This window comes from Gavia stellata, chromosome Z, assembly GCF_030936135.1.
Source record: "Gavia stellata isolate bGavSte3 chromosome Z, bGavSte3.hap2, whole genome shotgun sequence".
Taxonomy (NCBI): domain Eukaryota; kingdom Metazoa; phylum Chordata; class Aves; order Gaviiformes; family Gaviidae; genus Gavia; species Gavia stellata.
Genome location: NC_082637.1, coordinates 20,338,747 through 20,352,584, shown reverse-complemented (window position 1 = coordinate 20,352,584; position 13,838 = coordinate 20,338,747). Strand labels below are relative to the sequence as shown.

The following is a 13,838-nucleotide window of genomic DNA, read 5'->3' as shown; positions in this document are numbered from 1 at the left end:
AGAGAAAGAAATAAAAAAAGAATTCCATTCCCAGAGACAGAAGATACTGCTAAGAAAAGTATCTGCCAAACAGCATTGCTAAAATTTATTACTCAAGGATTATAAAAATTCTAACTAAATCCTCAAATCTAGTAGAACAAATGTACATTGTGCATAAAATCCTGCACAAGTATCCAAGAAAATAACAGCTTATAGACACTTTATCTGCAGATTTTATCACATACATAGGTCATTTTCATAACTTTGTTTACATTACTGCTATTGTCTTTCATCTACTGATTTGAAATATATAACACACAGCAACTAAATTTCAAAGCACTTCTTATATGGTAACAAATTGACTCAAGTATTTTGTTCACTCAGAAGTTTCCTCTTCAGTGAAATCAGCAACTGTTTAAGAAAGCAGAGCTAGGTGTACAGCTCCTTTCTCTTCCTTAATGCATGAATTCCTCTTTTACCACAGTGTACAAATGCTTTGAAAACAGAACCTTTGAGAACGTTTATAAGGAACTATTGAGAATAAACATATGTAACAAACCTGCATCTCTCCTTTCTCATCAGGTCTGGCTGGTTTTGCAGCCTCAGTAGCAGAATTTTTCAGACTCTCTTTGCTGCAGTGCAGTAGCACTTCAACTACATATAACGGGTCCAATTCACCAGAATTTGGCTGTTGAGAGCACAGGAAAAACAGATCCGTAACAGTTATTTTAAAATACCAGCAAGAATGGAAGGAAAAAGCATGATTTTATTCAACATTAAAGGTACGAAATGAGCTACTGTTCTTCAGAGAGAATCAGCTCAGTGATGCAGTATACTCTAAAAACTACTGAATCAGTATTAATTGAAAGACCCCTCACACAGAAAAACACACTTGAAAAAATTACTCCTTCCCCATTCTCCTTAACGAGTGTAGTCTAAAGTGTACTTGCAGCTTTAGACTCTTCTGCCTTTTCTTCTAGATGTAGCTCTTTCAAAGTAAGCCAACATCTTTTGTAACTGTAATGCAAAATACTTGCATCATGCTAGCAGTACTTAAATAAAAAAAAGGCAAAGTTAAGGGGATCTCTTTCATTTGCAGGTTTATGAGTTCAAGTTTTTCCCCACAAAAAAGACCACAAAAAAATATTTCAAGCATAACAGCTTGTATCTGCAGCAAACAGGAAGCTGCATCTTGCAGGCGACATCTTTATACACCCCAAACTGCACATATAACATCTAACGTTAATTTAAAGAACAGAAACATGCAGATATGGTGGTTAAAGACTGTTGTTCACAAAGCCATAATCTTTATTACACACTGCTTTAAAAAAACCTGACATCAGTTATTTGACTGGATCAATATACACTAAGGTTGCTCAAATACACTCCTTCTATAAGCAAGTATTTTTATGGCTTTAAATAGAACTAAGTTATAGACCTAACACTGAAGGCAGACATCATCTTTTAAAAAGCTTCTCTGCTTCCAAATACAAGAGACAGAGAAAAAGAGAACAGTCTTTTCAAAATCCCGTGTTAACGCAATTCAGTTTTACTGGGCAGTATTTTTCATTACAAACCTACAACATTCTATTTTCTATTTTCTCCTACTGCATGCAAAGCAGGGTGGAGCCAGCCAGCATTTCTACGAGATTCTCAGAAGTACTACAAGAAGCTACCATAGTAAACTAAATGGAAAAACAGGGTTATCCTGTTCTACAAGATACGTAATTTCTCCAAGAAATGCAATTACTTGCTGGGGAAGAAACTGTTCCTCTGAATTCTATCCTACATTTGCAGAAAGCACTCACAGCAATGTACAAGACCAATACCACTGCTGTTCTCTGAATTAGAATTTTAAAATAAATATCCACATATACCAAATCAGTATCCACCCAAATCCACAGAAAGCATAATGCTGACTTGAATGAGGAAGAGACTGAACTCATAGCTGCACATACATGCTACAGAAAATACTAGAATTGGAGATGTCTAGACAATTATGAGAGGAAAAAAAATATCAAATCAGTAACTGAATTGTAAACCTATTAGTAAACCAGGAGTATAAATGTCATTAACATTTACTGTTAATAATTCTCTGTATAAGTTTATGTATACCAATGGCTTTTAGACAATGCTGGCCAGACATGACTTAATCTAGAACTGCTTTTTGAATGTGTACTGTTTCCTTCAATGGGTTTCCTACAACATTTTAGGTACTAAACCTCTGAACAGGAAGAGCCATGTTTTTATATGCAAGAGTAAAAGGAGACTAGAACACCCTGTAAAAATTTGTTAGTCATAGAAATCTCTGTCATATCAAGTTTGAATGATCTTTTGATTCATGTTGCATCAATTCACATGCTTCAAGGATAAAATTCTGCCCTCTTTGGTAGAAAATTGCATGATTAGGTGTATTCCAAGGATTTTAGATTTGCCCTGAAACATCTATTACTTCATGTGCCTAGAAACAAAACAAGGTAAGACAGCTGATTGTATCTGCAAATCAAGAAATATTACACAGATAACAGATTCAGATTCCCACATTAAAAACACCAGACTCACTGAAAATTCAATGACCATGACACAGCACTAAAAACAATGTTTATGTAGTAAACATTATAAACAAACATGAACAGATAAGTACGTAAATTTGAGTTTAATATACAGAGATTATAATCATCTAAATAAGACCAAATTGCAGCATCTCAAATTTTAATATCAATAACTGTTAACAGACAAAAACTTGATGTCTAGAATCAGGGATCAGATGACAATATGGACTATAAACAGCACAACAATAAAACTAGCATACTGCTAGCACAATCTAATGGAAATAAAATTTCTTACTCAAAAATATTGGTTTTTTTTAATGAATTCCAACACAAATAGTTACTTTGATGTCTGCTATACTGTACAATACATAGCAAGCACCACTGCTTGAAATAAATTCTTCCATCTACTGTAATTCAGGATAAAGTACTATTTGCATTCACAATTTTGTGGAACACTGCACCGTGAAATTATGCTGGAAAAACATCTAAATATAATGAACAATGAACATAACTGACAATGACTTATGCTTTTGCTTTCACATTGCAATGAACAAAGAGAATTACTCAGTGAAATACAGACATACTGCAACCCTAAATGTCAATCTTAATTACACGTATTCCTCACTAGAGAAAGGACTTCATTAGAAACTATGATACAGTGAAGAAAAATTTACAGCTAAAGAAAAAATAGTAATATAGACTGAATTCAACACCACTTCTAAAAGCAAATCCAAAGAACTGTCACAGCTTAGAAGTGGATGAAAGTTTAAAGACATCGCATAAAAGTGATGTATTTCCAATACTAAGTATACTAGTACACTAAACCGTAATAGGGAAATGCATCTGTATCCCAGGACAAAAATGCACTGAATACACATTAAAATGGGTAAATAACAGCTTCTTTAACTCATTTGTTTTGCCTCTGCTCATAGAAACTAGTCTTCCCATACTGATTTTAAAAGTTACATAGCTTTAAGTCTGTTCCATAATTTTCAGCACCTATTGTCATTCTTTCCACACAACTCAGAAGGAAAATTCAACCCAGCTGCTAGAATGACTTAATGAGAAAAGTGCTGCTGGAGCCAGAGCCATCTCCTGCAGGACAGACTGTAATATTAAAGCTAATGTTCAAACCTAAAGGCTTTACACAACAGTGAGACAGGTCACATAGGGAAGACAAATATATATGTGGATAACATACAACAGGGATAGAAAAAATGCCTCCAGTGACACAGAAGTTGGCAATTTTACATAGAAGGCTGGGGTAAGGGGGAAATCTGTTTTACTGCTCATGCGGCTTTATGAAAAAAGCAGTCTAGAAGCAAAAGTTTAAGCAATAGCAAAACAGTCCAGTTTTCCAACTTGAAAAAGAAAGAAATGTGACTTTCAAAAGGAAGATGGAAAACCAAAATAAAATCTCTTTTAATAAGTTCTGTATGCACACATTTTTCTCATTTCCTCTTTAATGAATATACAGTAGAGAAACACCAAAGATGCCACAATGTACAGGCGCCACCAGAACTTGACAAAGACAAATTCTCATTTAGACCTAGTAATTAATGCCAATGCTCTCCTGCCAAAATTACAGTAAAAATGCTACCACAGAAAAATACACTTTAAACTTAGGTTTTAATTTAGCCAGCCTGTCAAAACATTTCTGAAAGGGAGACCAAAACATCAACTCTGGGGTTATGTGGAGACCAACTATAAAGATGGATTTTTGGAAGGAAAAACAAATCTGGCTTCTATTGCATCACTGCCCTCTGTATTTTCTTCCACATTTCCCCAAATCCATTTCTATTGTTTTGCTCTCTTTGTATTTTAACTTGCCAACCCTCAACTCTACAGCAACATCTCAGAGGACAAGCAATCCCATGTCTCATGCACTAGCTTAGGACTCAAGACACAATTCCCCAGTTTAAGATAACTTTCTATGTAGAGCCAAATGTCAGTCTCCCTATGCTCTCAACCCTCACTTACAGCTTCTATGGATTTTCTGAGAGTACATAACATATTATGTTTCCCATGAATGGCTTAGTGTAGCACTGTTGGCAATGTCTCAGAAACAAACTAAATAGTTTGAAACGTTTGTAGTGCCAAATGCACTTCTGCACTACTTATCCCAGCCGTAAGCAAGCATTTCCCCCATAAATATGCCAAAAGTTAAAAAATGAACACAGGACTTAGGGTTTGTCCCACCTTCCATAGTATTTTTTATTTATACTTCCACTTCAGGAAGGCCTGAGCTTTTTGTAAATTTGGGTGAAATATTTTTTGCCTTTGAAAACTACAAGGAAAAGAGGAGTTTCACTTTATTTTCAGAAAAAGCATTAAGGTATGTATTTTTCTAATGGCAAGAATGTATATTTTACCTTAACATTGGATTTCTTAGAGAAATTAACAACCACTCCCCATCCAAAGTCATCACCTTCATTCTTCACCTGAAAATATTACAAGATGTTATAACATAACCCATGCCATCCCAGCAAGCATATCTTTCCGTATTTCTGAAATTTACAACAGCAGTCATGGACTATTATTCATAATGAAAAAAATATTTCTTTTAATTCATTGTTGGATGTTTAACAAAGAAACATAATGAAAGTCAAAATTGTTGCCTAGTGTGGTGCATGTAATTTTTCAGGATGGTAAACTGGCAGACACAAATCAACCCTGCACATTTCACAGATAGGTAGAGATTTGAAACAAAAACAAAACAAAAGAAAAATCAAATTACCTTTACCAGTCTTCCTGGCTGTAGAAAGGGCAAGCAGTACTTTGGTTTGTGAACATATTCTTCAATCTCTTTACCCAGTTTTGCAAGCTGCTGTCGGATTTTGTAGTATATGACCACGTTTTCTTCATTGGGAATTGATATTTTGTTGTACTGTCCTTCCAAATTATTCACTCCTATAATAAAAAGTAAAATCTCATGGAAATTATAACTTCACAGAATTAGAAATTAATGTTTCACTTTCAGATCTACATAACTAGTATTTTGTCACTATTTTGGCATTAATTTTCTATTTACAATAATCCACTTTCTGGAAAGCTGTAAATGTGTCCATTAAATTTTATTTATAGGAAATGGAATACTAATACTAAAAATTATTTTTAAAAAAACCAAACAAGCTTGAGAAAACAGAGAAGGCTAGACCCCCAATTGTCCAGGAATCACTGATTTAGGGTTGCACAGAAGTCCCACAAAAACTTGCAATGATTTGTAGGAGGGTATTCACTGCCTACCAGTGCTCTTCTACCTCCTCCTATGAAAATAAAACTGCTTAAAGACATCTTCTGACAAAATGCCTTCCAACAAGAGGGAAGCTGTTAGAAGACGTTCTTCCTGATCTGTTTTAGGCTCTGATTTCATCAGTTGAAAATCAGTATTTTCTTCCTCCAAAATTTTTACACCTTACTAAGGCAAATCAGTTTTTATTATAAGCAACATGCTTCATTCTCTCACACTGGTAATACCTCTAGTAAACATAAACAAAGGACACATTATAAAATCTCTTTTTCCTCTCTACCAACTCACCCTCTTGCACGCTATTTGAATGCACATGGGTGACTCACAAATCCCACCTCATTGGGACTTGAGAGACAGCTCATGGAAGTGCCCATATTTTCACCTGCCAACTTTTTAAAGAAAAAAGCTAGAAATACATACTCATGGCATAATTTCCTCCTTGATCTAAACAACCATTTCTCTCCTTTGTGTTCTAGCAATCCATACTCATGGCATAATTTCCTCTCTGACCTAAACAACCATTTCTCTCCTTTGTGTTTTTAATTGCAGCTGAAGCGATTACAAAATTCTAACGCCCAGTATGGTGCCTAAACAAAAAATGTCCAAGAAATATGAAAAATGTTCTCCAGCTCCATTTCTCTATTTAAATAGCAATGCTGGAATGCCAGAATGAAGATCTGGGCTTGCCAGTTGGAACAGGGAGGTTCTCAGGAAATACATACTATATTCGACTACTACAGTGTTAAACACTGCACCTGCAAACTAACAAACTCTGAAACGGGAATCAAAACCCCTCCTCTGCATGTCTATCAAAGCTACATGCGCACACACACACTGTCTCTCTTAATATTCAGTTAACAAATTAACAGATGAACTGCTCTTTCATCAGTAGCAAATGAAGTAGTTACCTCTTGTGTTCTTAAGATTCCTCTGGGTTAAGTTTAGAAAGACGCCTCCCTCTCAAGCACTGGCTGAGATCTTTGGAAACTGACTTTGGCTCATGAAAACACACTATTTAAACACACTATTTAAAGATCATGGCTCAAAATTCAGTTACTCAGTGGAGTGCAAATAATGTCTCAGTCCTTTCTGAATTTTGCTTTGTGTTTTAATTAAACATTTTTTCCTATACTACTCTGAATGCAGTGTGCCTGAGTTCTTTTTAGAGACTGTAATGAGATATTAAAATTATGTTTCTTTTAGCTAAGTTCTGCATATCAAAAAAGGAGTAAGACTTTTCTTCTCTGCATCTCTAACAAGCCGCAAGAATTTTTAAATTCTTTTTCCTTCTTCCCGTCCTACAGTTTAGCAATGTGACAGCCATTCTTGTTTGACTCAGAGAGGAAAGCTCTCTTCATAGAATGCATATCAAGATAGGTCTTAAGAACAAGAGGAAATTACTCTTCCTGAAACTATAACATAACAGCAAATGGTGCAGTGGCAACTGTTGGCAGGGAAGACAAGAACTGCACAGGCATAAACTCTTATAAGCGTAATTAAGCGTAACTACCCTATCTCACAGTGCAGCATCTTTTATACGGACCCTCGTGAGTACCACATTCAGTAATACTTACTTTCTACTATTTCTGGAATAGTTCTGTAATGTTGGAACTGATAGAAGGATTTTTCTAACATGTATTCAGGGTTAATTTCCTCTACTCGAAGCAAGTTCAATACCATGTTGTACGTCAGGTGGAATGCACTGTTTAAAGGATCAGCTGAACCCTGAAAAAGATCCAAGAACACTGTCCAGTTAAAAAAAATACTAATTGCAGCATATAAGAACATACCAAATAAATCATGATGCAGTGTTTTATACGAGGAGCTGCTTTGATGGGTAGTACAACTTGTCTTGAATTTAGATTACGTGTCTCATCTAATCTAAGCAATTTTATTATGCTGAACATGTGACAGTATTCAAATGTCTCATCGTATCTATAGTTATACTACAATATTTTAAATTAGATCTGAATTAAATGAAAAGTTCATATGAAAAACTTAGATGTAGTTGGATTCCATTATTTTAACTTTAAAATCATAGTTATTTAACTATCTAAAGCAATGCATTATTTTAACATTCTGGAAAAACTTATTTGTACACCTTTTTCTCTTCAGACTTACTGATCACATTGGTGTCTTGGGAAGTCTTTTCAAAAATAGGCAGTCTGCAACTTCTTTAACTTAAGTAATGTCTCACTATAAAATTAATTTACTTTGCGGGTTGCCTGAGAGAGGTTGTGGACTCTCCACTTGTGGAGATACACAAAAGCCATCTGGACATGATCCTAGGCAGCCTGCTCTAGATGAACCTGCTTGAGCAGGGGGCTTGGACAAGATGACCTCCAGAGGTCCCTTACAACCTCAACTATTCTGGGACTCTGTGAAGTTTGATTTTTTTACAAGGTGATATTTACAGGTATTTTGAATAACCTAAGAAGAAAGGATGCTGGGGAAGTATTGTGTGGAAATATCGCATCACTACCTTCTTTCCCCATTCTTATTTTCTAAGAACATCTACTAGCATCCTCGGCCAAAAAAGGGTACTGGACTAGGTAGAAGCACCTTTGGCCTGATTCACCGTGGCTGTTATTACCTTCTTACCTAAGAGGAAGACCTCGTTATTGTAAGAGGAGCAAACATTTAATTGATATACATTAAAACAACCAGCTATTCAAAGAAAACATGGAACAGTTAGACAGTGTCCAAGGATGATCTAGAAGACCTCAACACTACAGCCTCTTCGAGCAAAGGGCAAATTTGAGAAATGGTCTCTAACTTGAGCGTTAGCACAGAAGGCCATCCTGATAAACCAAGTAAGAAGTCACTGCAACCAGATGACAGAGACCCAAAACTTCTGAAGTACGAAACTGCCCAAATGTGGTGCATAACCTTTCATCTAAAGTAGCACTGGTATCAAAGGAACAGGTGCCTGACAGTTCTTCAGAACAGATCCAAGGGAAATCCAGGAGTTATGAAGGAGAAAATTACAATTTCTGTGCAACAAAAGAAGTGGAAACCAGAAGCAACAGACAGCTGGATAGAATATAGCAGACCAGCAGCATAAATAGACTTTTTTATAAAATCAAGTTAAATCTCACAAATCTTTCAGAGCCCTTTGAAGGTTTTAACAAGCACATGGATTACCATACCTTCTTGATTCTTGAAAAGCTTATGACAACACACTCCCTACTCCCACCAAACTAATGTAGTTAAGTCTTTAAGGGATTTAAAAAACCCAAATTCTCGTGACTTACTAAACAGGAAAACAGTGTAATTTGGTATGTTTTCAAAACAAAATTTCCCAGTGGAGACTCAAAGAGGTCTGGACTTAGAAGAAATCTAGAAAAGGCATAGGTAGAAAAATAGCAAGGTCTGCTAAAAATACTACTAGATCACTGAAGACATCAGTAATCCACAGAGTTGCATGATGAGGAATAAAATGGCAAGTGAAATCTAACCGGAAAGTGTAGTGTAAGAAGATGAAGTGCAACAGTTTGCAACGGTTTAGTATTTACTGCTCATTAAAGAGTGACCCAGAAGTGAAATAAAAGAGATTTACCAAACAGTGTTTTCATTTCAACAAGGCCTATGAGTAAATTCAGTTATGATTAAACATTTTAAATTAATAACAACTAAAACAGATAACAAGAAAATGAGGCTGTTTAAAGACATATTTTTCATGCAACTATATGACTGCTGAAAGTTCAACATACTGTATGAGACATTTTAGAGACTCAGCGAGGACTGACACTGGGAAACACGCTGCTCTGCACTTTCTTTTAAGCTCAAGATTTGCTTTACCTAAAACCAATTATACTGTATCCTCTTGCAACTCATTTCTTTGCCTTTTGCTATACAGTAAGGTGTCTAGCAGAGATATTCCCTCATCATACATAATAAAAAAGCATAGGCTATTAAAAAAAACAACTGATGATTAGTTTATATATACAAATGCTGAAATTCAGTGCTCTCCTAGATGAAGCTAAGTCTAATGGATTTTAAATGACATTACCACAACATACACATTTTTCTTTCTATTCTAAATGTACAGTCAGGAATCCTGATACTACAGGCATTGATGCACTGATGTCAGATTTAGTAAGAGACAGTTTGAATCCAACTCCTTCACATGTAGGAGATTTAAGAATACTGTAATCCCATTTGCTTTATGTGAGATATAGAACCTTATGAGATTACCTTATGAATGCCAGAATCCTACTCCCTGCATGATTATTTCATCTCAGAAAAAAACCCAGCTGTTACAGAGAAGCCTTCAGTATATGTTTATACTAAAAAAGTAACAACATGAATATATGTAAAGTAAGTTTAAGATAGATCATATAGCCTAATGTTTTGCTTTCCATCGCCAGAGACTCATTCAGTCATTCTAGCTTACATATGTGAATAGATCATAAATACACGTAGGTTTTCACCTCAACTGATGCACCACATCTCTTAAATTAGATCATTAAATGTGTATTTAAAATAACACTGTCAGTTCTGAAATTACCACAAAGGGGTTTCTACCAATGGAAATGTGTCAATAAGTACAACATCAACAGCTGAGCCGCAGTATGCAGAGGAAAGCTCAAGTTTCTACAGATGTCTCTGGTCTGATACACCAAAGATGAGAGAACTTCTGTTGCTGATGCTAACCAACGTACAACACAGCTTTTTCCCTAGACCTGATAGAAGGATTATGTACCCAAGCTCTCGTCTATTTTTCTAAATACATTAGTTATTCTAGGAAAGAGAAATTACCACTCCCTAAAAAGCTTGCTTCTCTGTAACAGAGAATGCCATTTAAAGAATGGCATTTACTAAAGAATGGCACAGTAATTATGCCAGTGTCAGCTAACGGGGTCAGATTCTTTCCTACAGCAACGTCCACTGCTGTAGCTAGGCATCAACTAAAGCAGCTGGAATACACCCACCAGCTGGCTACAGCCACCGGCGTATCTACAGACCAGCAGCTATCTGGCAAAATGTTGCTGTGACCACTCCGATCACACTATGAACCCCTCCTTCCATTCCTGATAATGTTACATAGCTTTAAGGCATAACTTAGCTGTGTGCTTGCAAGATTATCAACTATTTGAAAGAATAAAATCATGTCACACTCTCACTTAAATGCTATCATAAAGTGAGAAAAGACAACAATTAACTTTATACAACTATAATATATGCACAGAATATGCCAAGTAAGACCAAACAATTCCCTCAGATTCACTTTAAAGGCTTTTTTAAAATCAGCACAGTTCAACTGTGAAGAAGCAGCAATTTAAAAACAAACTAAAAACCCCAGCTATTTCAAAGATTATATAAAGCAGACTTATTTGAAAGGCAGCATGTGAGCCAGCTGCTGATGTGGCAATTTTTATTTTAAACACATGACCATCATTTTACAATTTGAAAATAAGATCATTCTATTAAGACAAAGCAGTTAAAATAAGAATCCTGTTTTGGCAAAAACTGTGAATTGTTCCTGTTCCTTCACCTCATAAACACATCTTTCTCCAAGTTTCAGCAATTCCTATTTTCTCAGTGTTTTTCTCTAGGCAATACTACATTTGAAATCAAAAGTTCTGAGAAGCTTATTTCTTCTGAAAACTGGAACTGTTACTTCTCCAAATTAAATATAACTACAGTAGCTTTACTGTATTACACCTTCAGCACAGCCAGTGAATTCTGCAGCGTGCATTAGTCTCTTCTGACTGCCCTAGGCTATCAACAGGCTCGCAGCTAACAGGCACCAATCACCTGGATACCCCTGCTTTATTTACCTAGTAGCTCATATGGATTTTGCAGCCGCATTAGGAAACCTTACAGCAAAATACAGTTGTTCTTCTATACTAAGTATACACAAAAAGTGAGTAGACAATCAGCCTCTTCTGCAAATTATAAAGATTGGCACAATTATTGAAGAGATAATTAGTGGTTACCTAAGGACACCTGTCAGATGCATATGGTGGAGGGAAGATGACATATATTACTGACAGGAAAATGGAAAAGGTGGGGCCTTCCTTTCCTAATTTGCTCTTGAAGAGCCTACACAGTATAAAATGTTCAACTATCCTGGATTTTGCTTGCTACTAAGATATAAGAGGCAAAACAGTTTAACTTGCATTTTCTCCATGATGGTTTGCTCCTCTTGCAATCCCTTCCTCTGCTCAAACCCTGTGCCACCAGCTCCCAGATTGATTATTTCTCTTCCTTACTTTCTTAAAAATGTTGTGAAGCATGTGCATGACATGTAGCTCACCCTCTACCATAGATCCTTCCATCACAATTCATCAACCTTCTCTTTGACAAGCTAGGGTACGCAATCATCTGCCTCACATTCTCTCAGTCTCTGAGGAAGCCTCTCCCTTGTCTCCAGTGAAAAAGATCCATATTAGAGAAAGGAAGAACCACCAACCACTCATGCAGAAGATCGGGCAAAAGCCTAACTGATCAGAACTGCAACAAAGTTGATGAGAAAGACTGCCTTGAACAGGCATCAGGAAGTCACTCAAACACATGCTGTGCCCATGACTTTATTGTTGCTGGAGAACTACCATCCCAGTTCACCAGCCTCCTTTCTGCAAGTAATCCTCCTCCTCACCCCTTCAAAAAGGGCAGTCCCCCCCACCCCAAATCTTCAACAGAAGGTGGCAACAGATTTCTGAATATTTTTAAAAAAACAGAATTATTTTGCAAGCTTTTTTATCCCTCTGAGTGAGAAATGTCTGGATACTTGAGAACAGCCTAGATATATCAACTAAAGTTCTCAGAAATTAATGACCTACGTTGTGCGCTTGCAACCACTTATTGAGAAATTTTAAGCCAACTTACCAGTAGCACCCTTTCAAGTTTTCCAAGATTTGGGTTGCAAAAGAAGAACACAACCATAAACAATTCACTATAGAAATAACTTAGTCAAGAACTATCTTGACTATATTATAGCTGCTATACACTGTGCCCTATTTAACTGCCAACAATTTCAGAACAGAGTCTCTTCTTAGTACAATCAAATCACCCAACAGGGCATTCAGCATTTACTAGTTCTACCATTTCTTGCCCACATAAACTAGAAAGATATAGAGATTGGGGAGGAGGAAGATTTGTGTCTGGAATTGATATTCACAGGGGTTTTTCACTTTTTTTTTTTAATTAATTTTAAGACTTGGAAGCCATGTCTAACCAGAGATATGAAAGCTGTCATTGCTGCATTAAGGCACGTAGTGTTGAGCAAGACGTACATTTGGTAAGGGTTACTCTCTCTGTTCTCTCTTATAGTGGGAGAAAAATATTTACATTTTCAAAACTGTTCCCAGGCAGAGAGAGGAATAAATTTTGCACATAACTTTCTTGCTCTCCAGCCTCTCACGGAAAACGTGTACAAAGCTTTCACAGGGAACATAAGATGGCAAACACTGTCTGAAACTAACCCACGGGGACATTACAAGCTAACGAAGATGAAAGAGACAACTTGCAAAGCAACAATAAGGTACCTTTCATAATGACACAAATCAGACACACTACAGGACATATTTTACGCCATTTGGTTCACTGATAGTTTCATTTGCTTATCAGTGTTTTCAGAAATAAGCTGAATGAATGAGTTTCTGAAAAGGAAACAAAGAACCACTTTACAAAAAGAGCAAAGAACAGAACACATTGATGATATTTAAAAGGTCTCTCACTTTTTTCCTTGTAAGGGGGAAATAAGTACATTTAGCTGTCTGTGACAGTCGCCATTACAAATTCCTATGAAAAACCTCGTTAAATAAAAATGCAAGTCACTGCTTGATACATCTCTAAGACACGGAAATACCTTTACTGAAATATTAATTAACAGCACATATTTTTTCCACATATCAATGACATAGTTACCACATTTATAATCTGATCTCTCTCAGAAATATCAAAAAAGACTGCGTAGTAATACTGATGACAGGATTATCCTGAGCTACATTAGCATGACTGCAAAACTGATAAAAACCCCTTCTGCAGGGTTATTTTTAACAGACAATGGTAAGCAGCTATTTTAAGCACAAATTTGTTACCAATCTGGC

The 13,838-nt window shown here is 36.1% G+C and overlaps 1 protein-coding gene across 2 annotated transcripts in view; it reads right to left on the bottom strand.

Moving 5' to 3' along the window:
- The window catches only part of MTREX (Mtr4 exosome RNA helicase), a 55,792-nt gene that overhangs the window by 16,294 nt on the left and 25,660 nt on the right, over positions 1 to 13,838 (bottom strand). The window contains exons 16-19 of one of the 2 annotated variants that reach the window (XM_059833235.1): positions 7,356 to 7,506; positions 5,269 to 5,441; positions 4,904 to 4,972; positions 539 to 667 (exon numbers count right to left, since the gene is read on the bottom strand). In XM_059833235.1, the coding sequence (XP_059689218.1) occupies positions 539 to 667; positions 4,904 to 4,972; positions 5,269 to 5,441; positions 7,356 to 7,506 (522 nt within the window). The remainder of the gene's footprint in view (positions 1 to 538; positions 668 to 4,903; positions 4,973 to 5,268; positions 5,442 to 7,355; positions 7,507 to 13,838) is intronic. The other variant, XM_059833236.1, reaches the window with a different exon arrangement.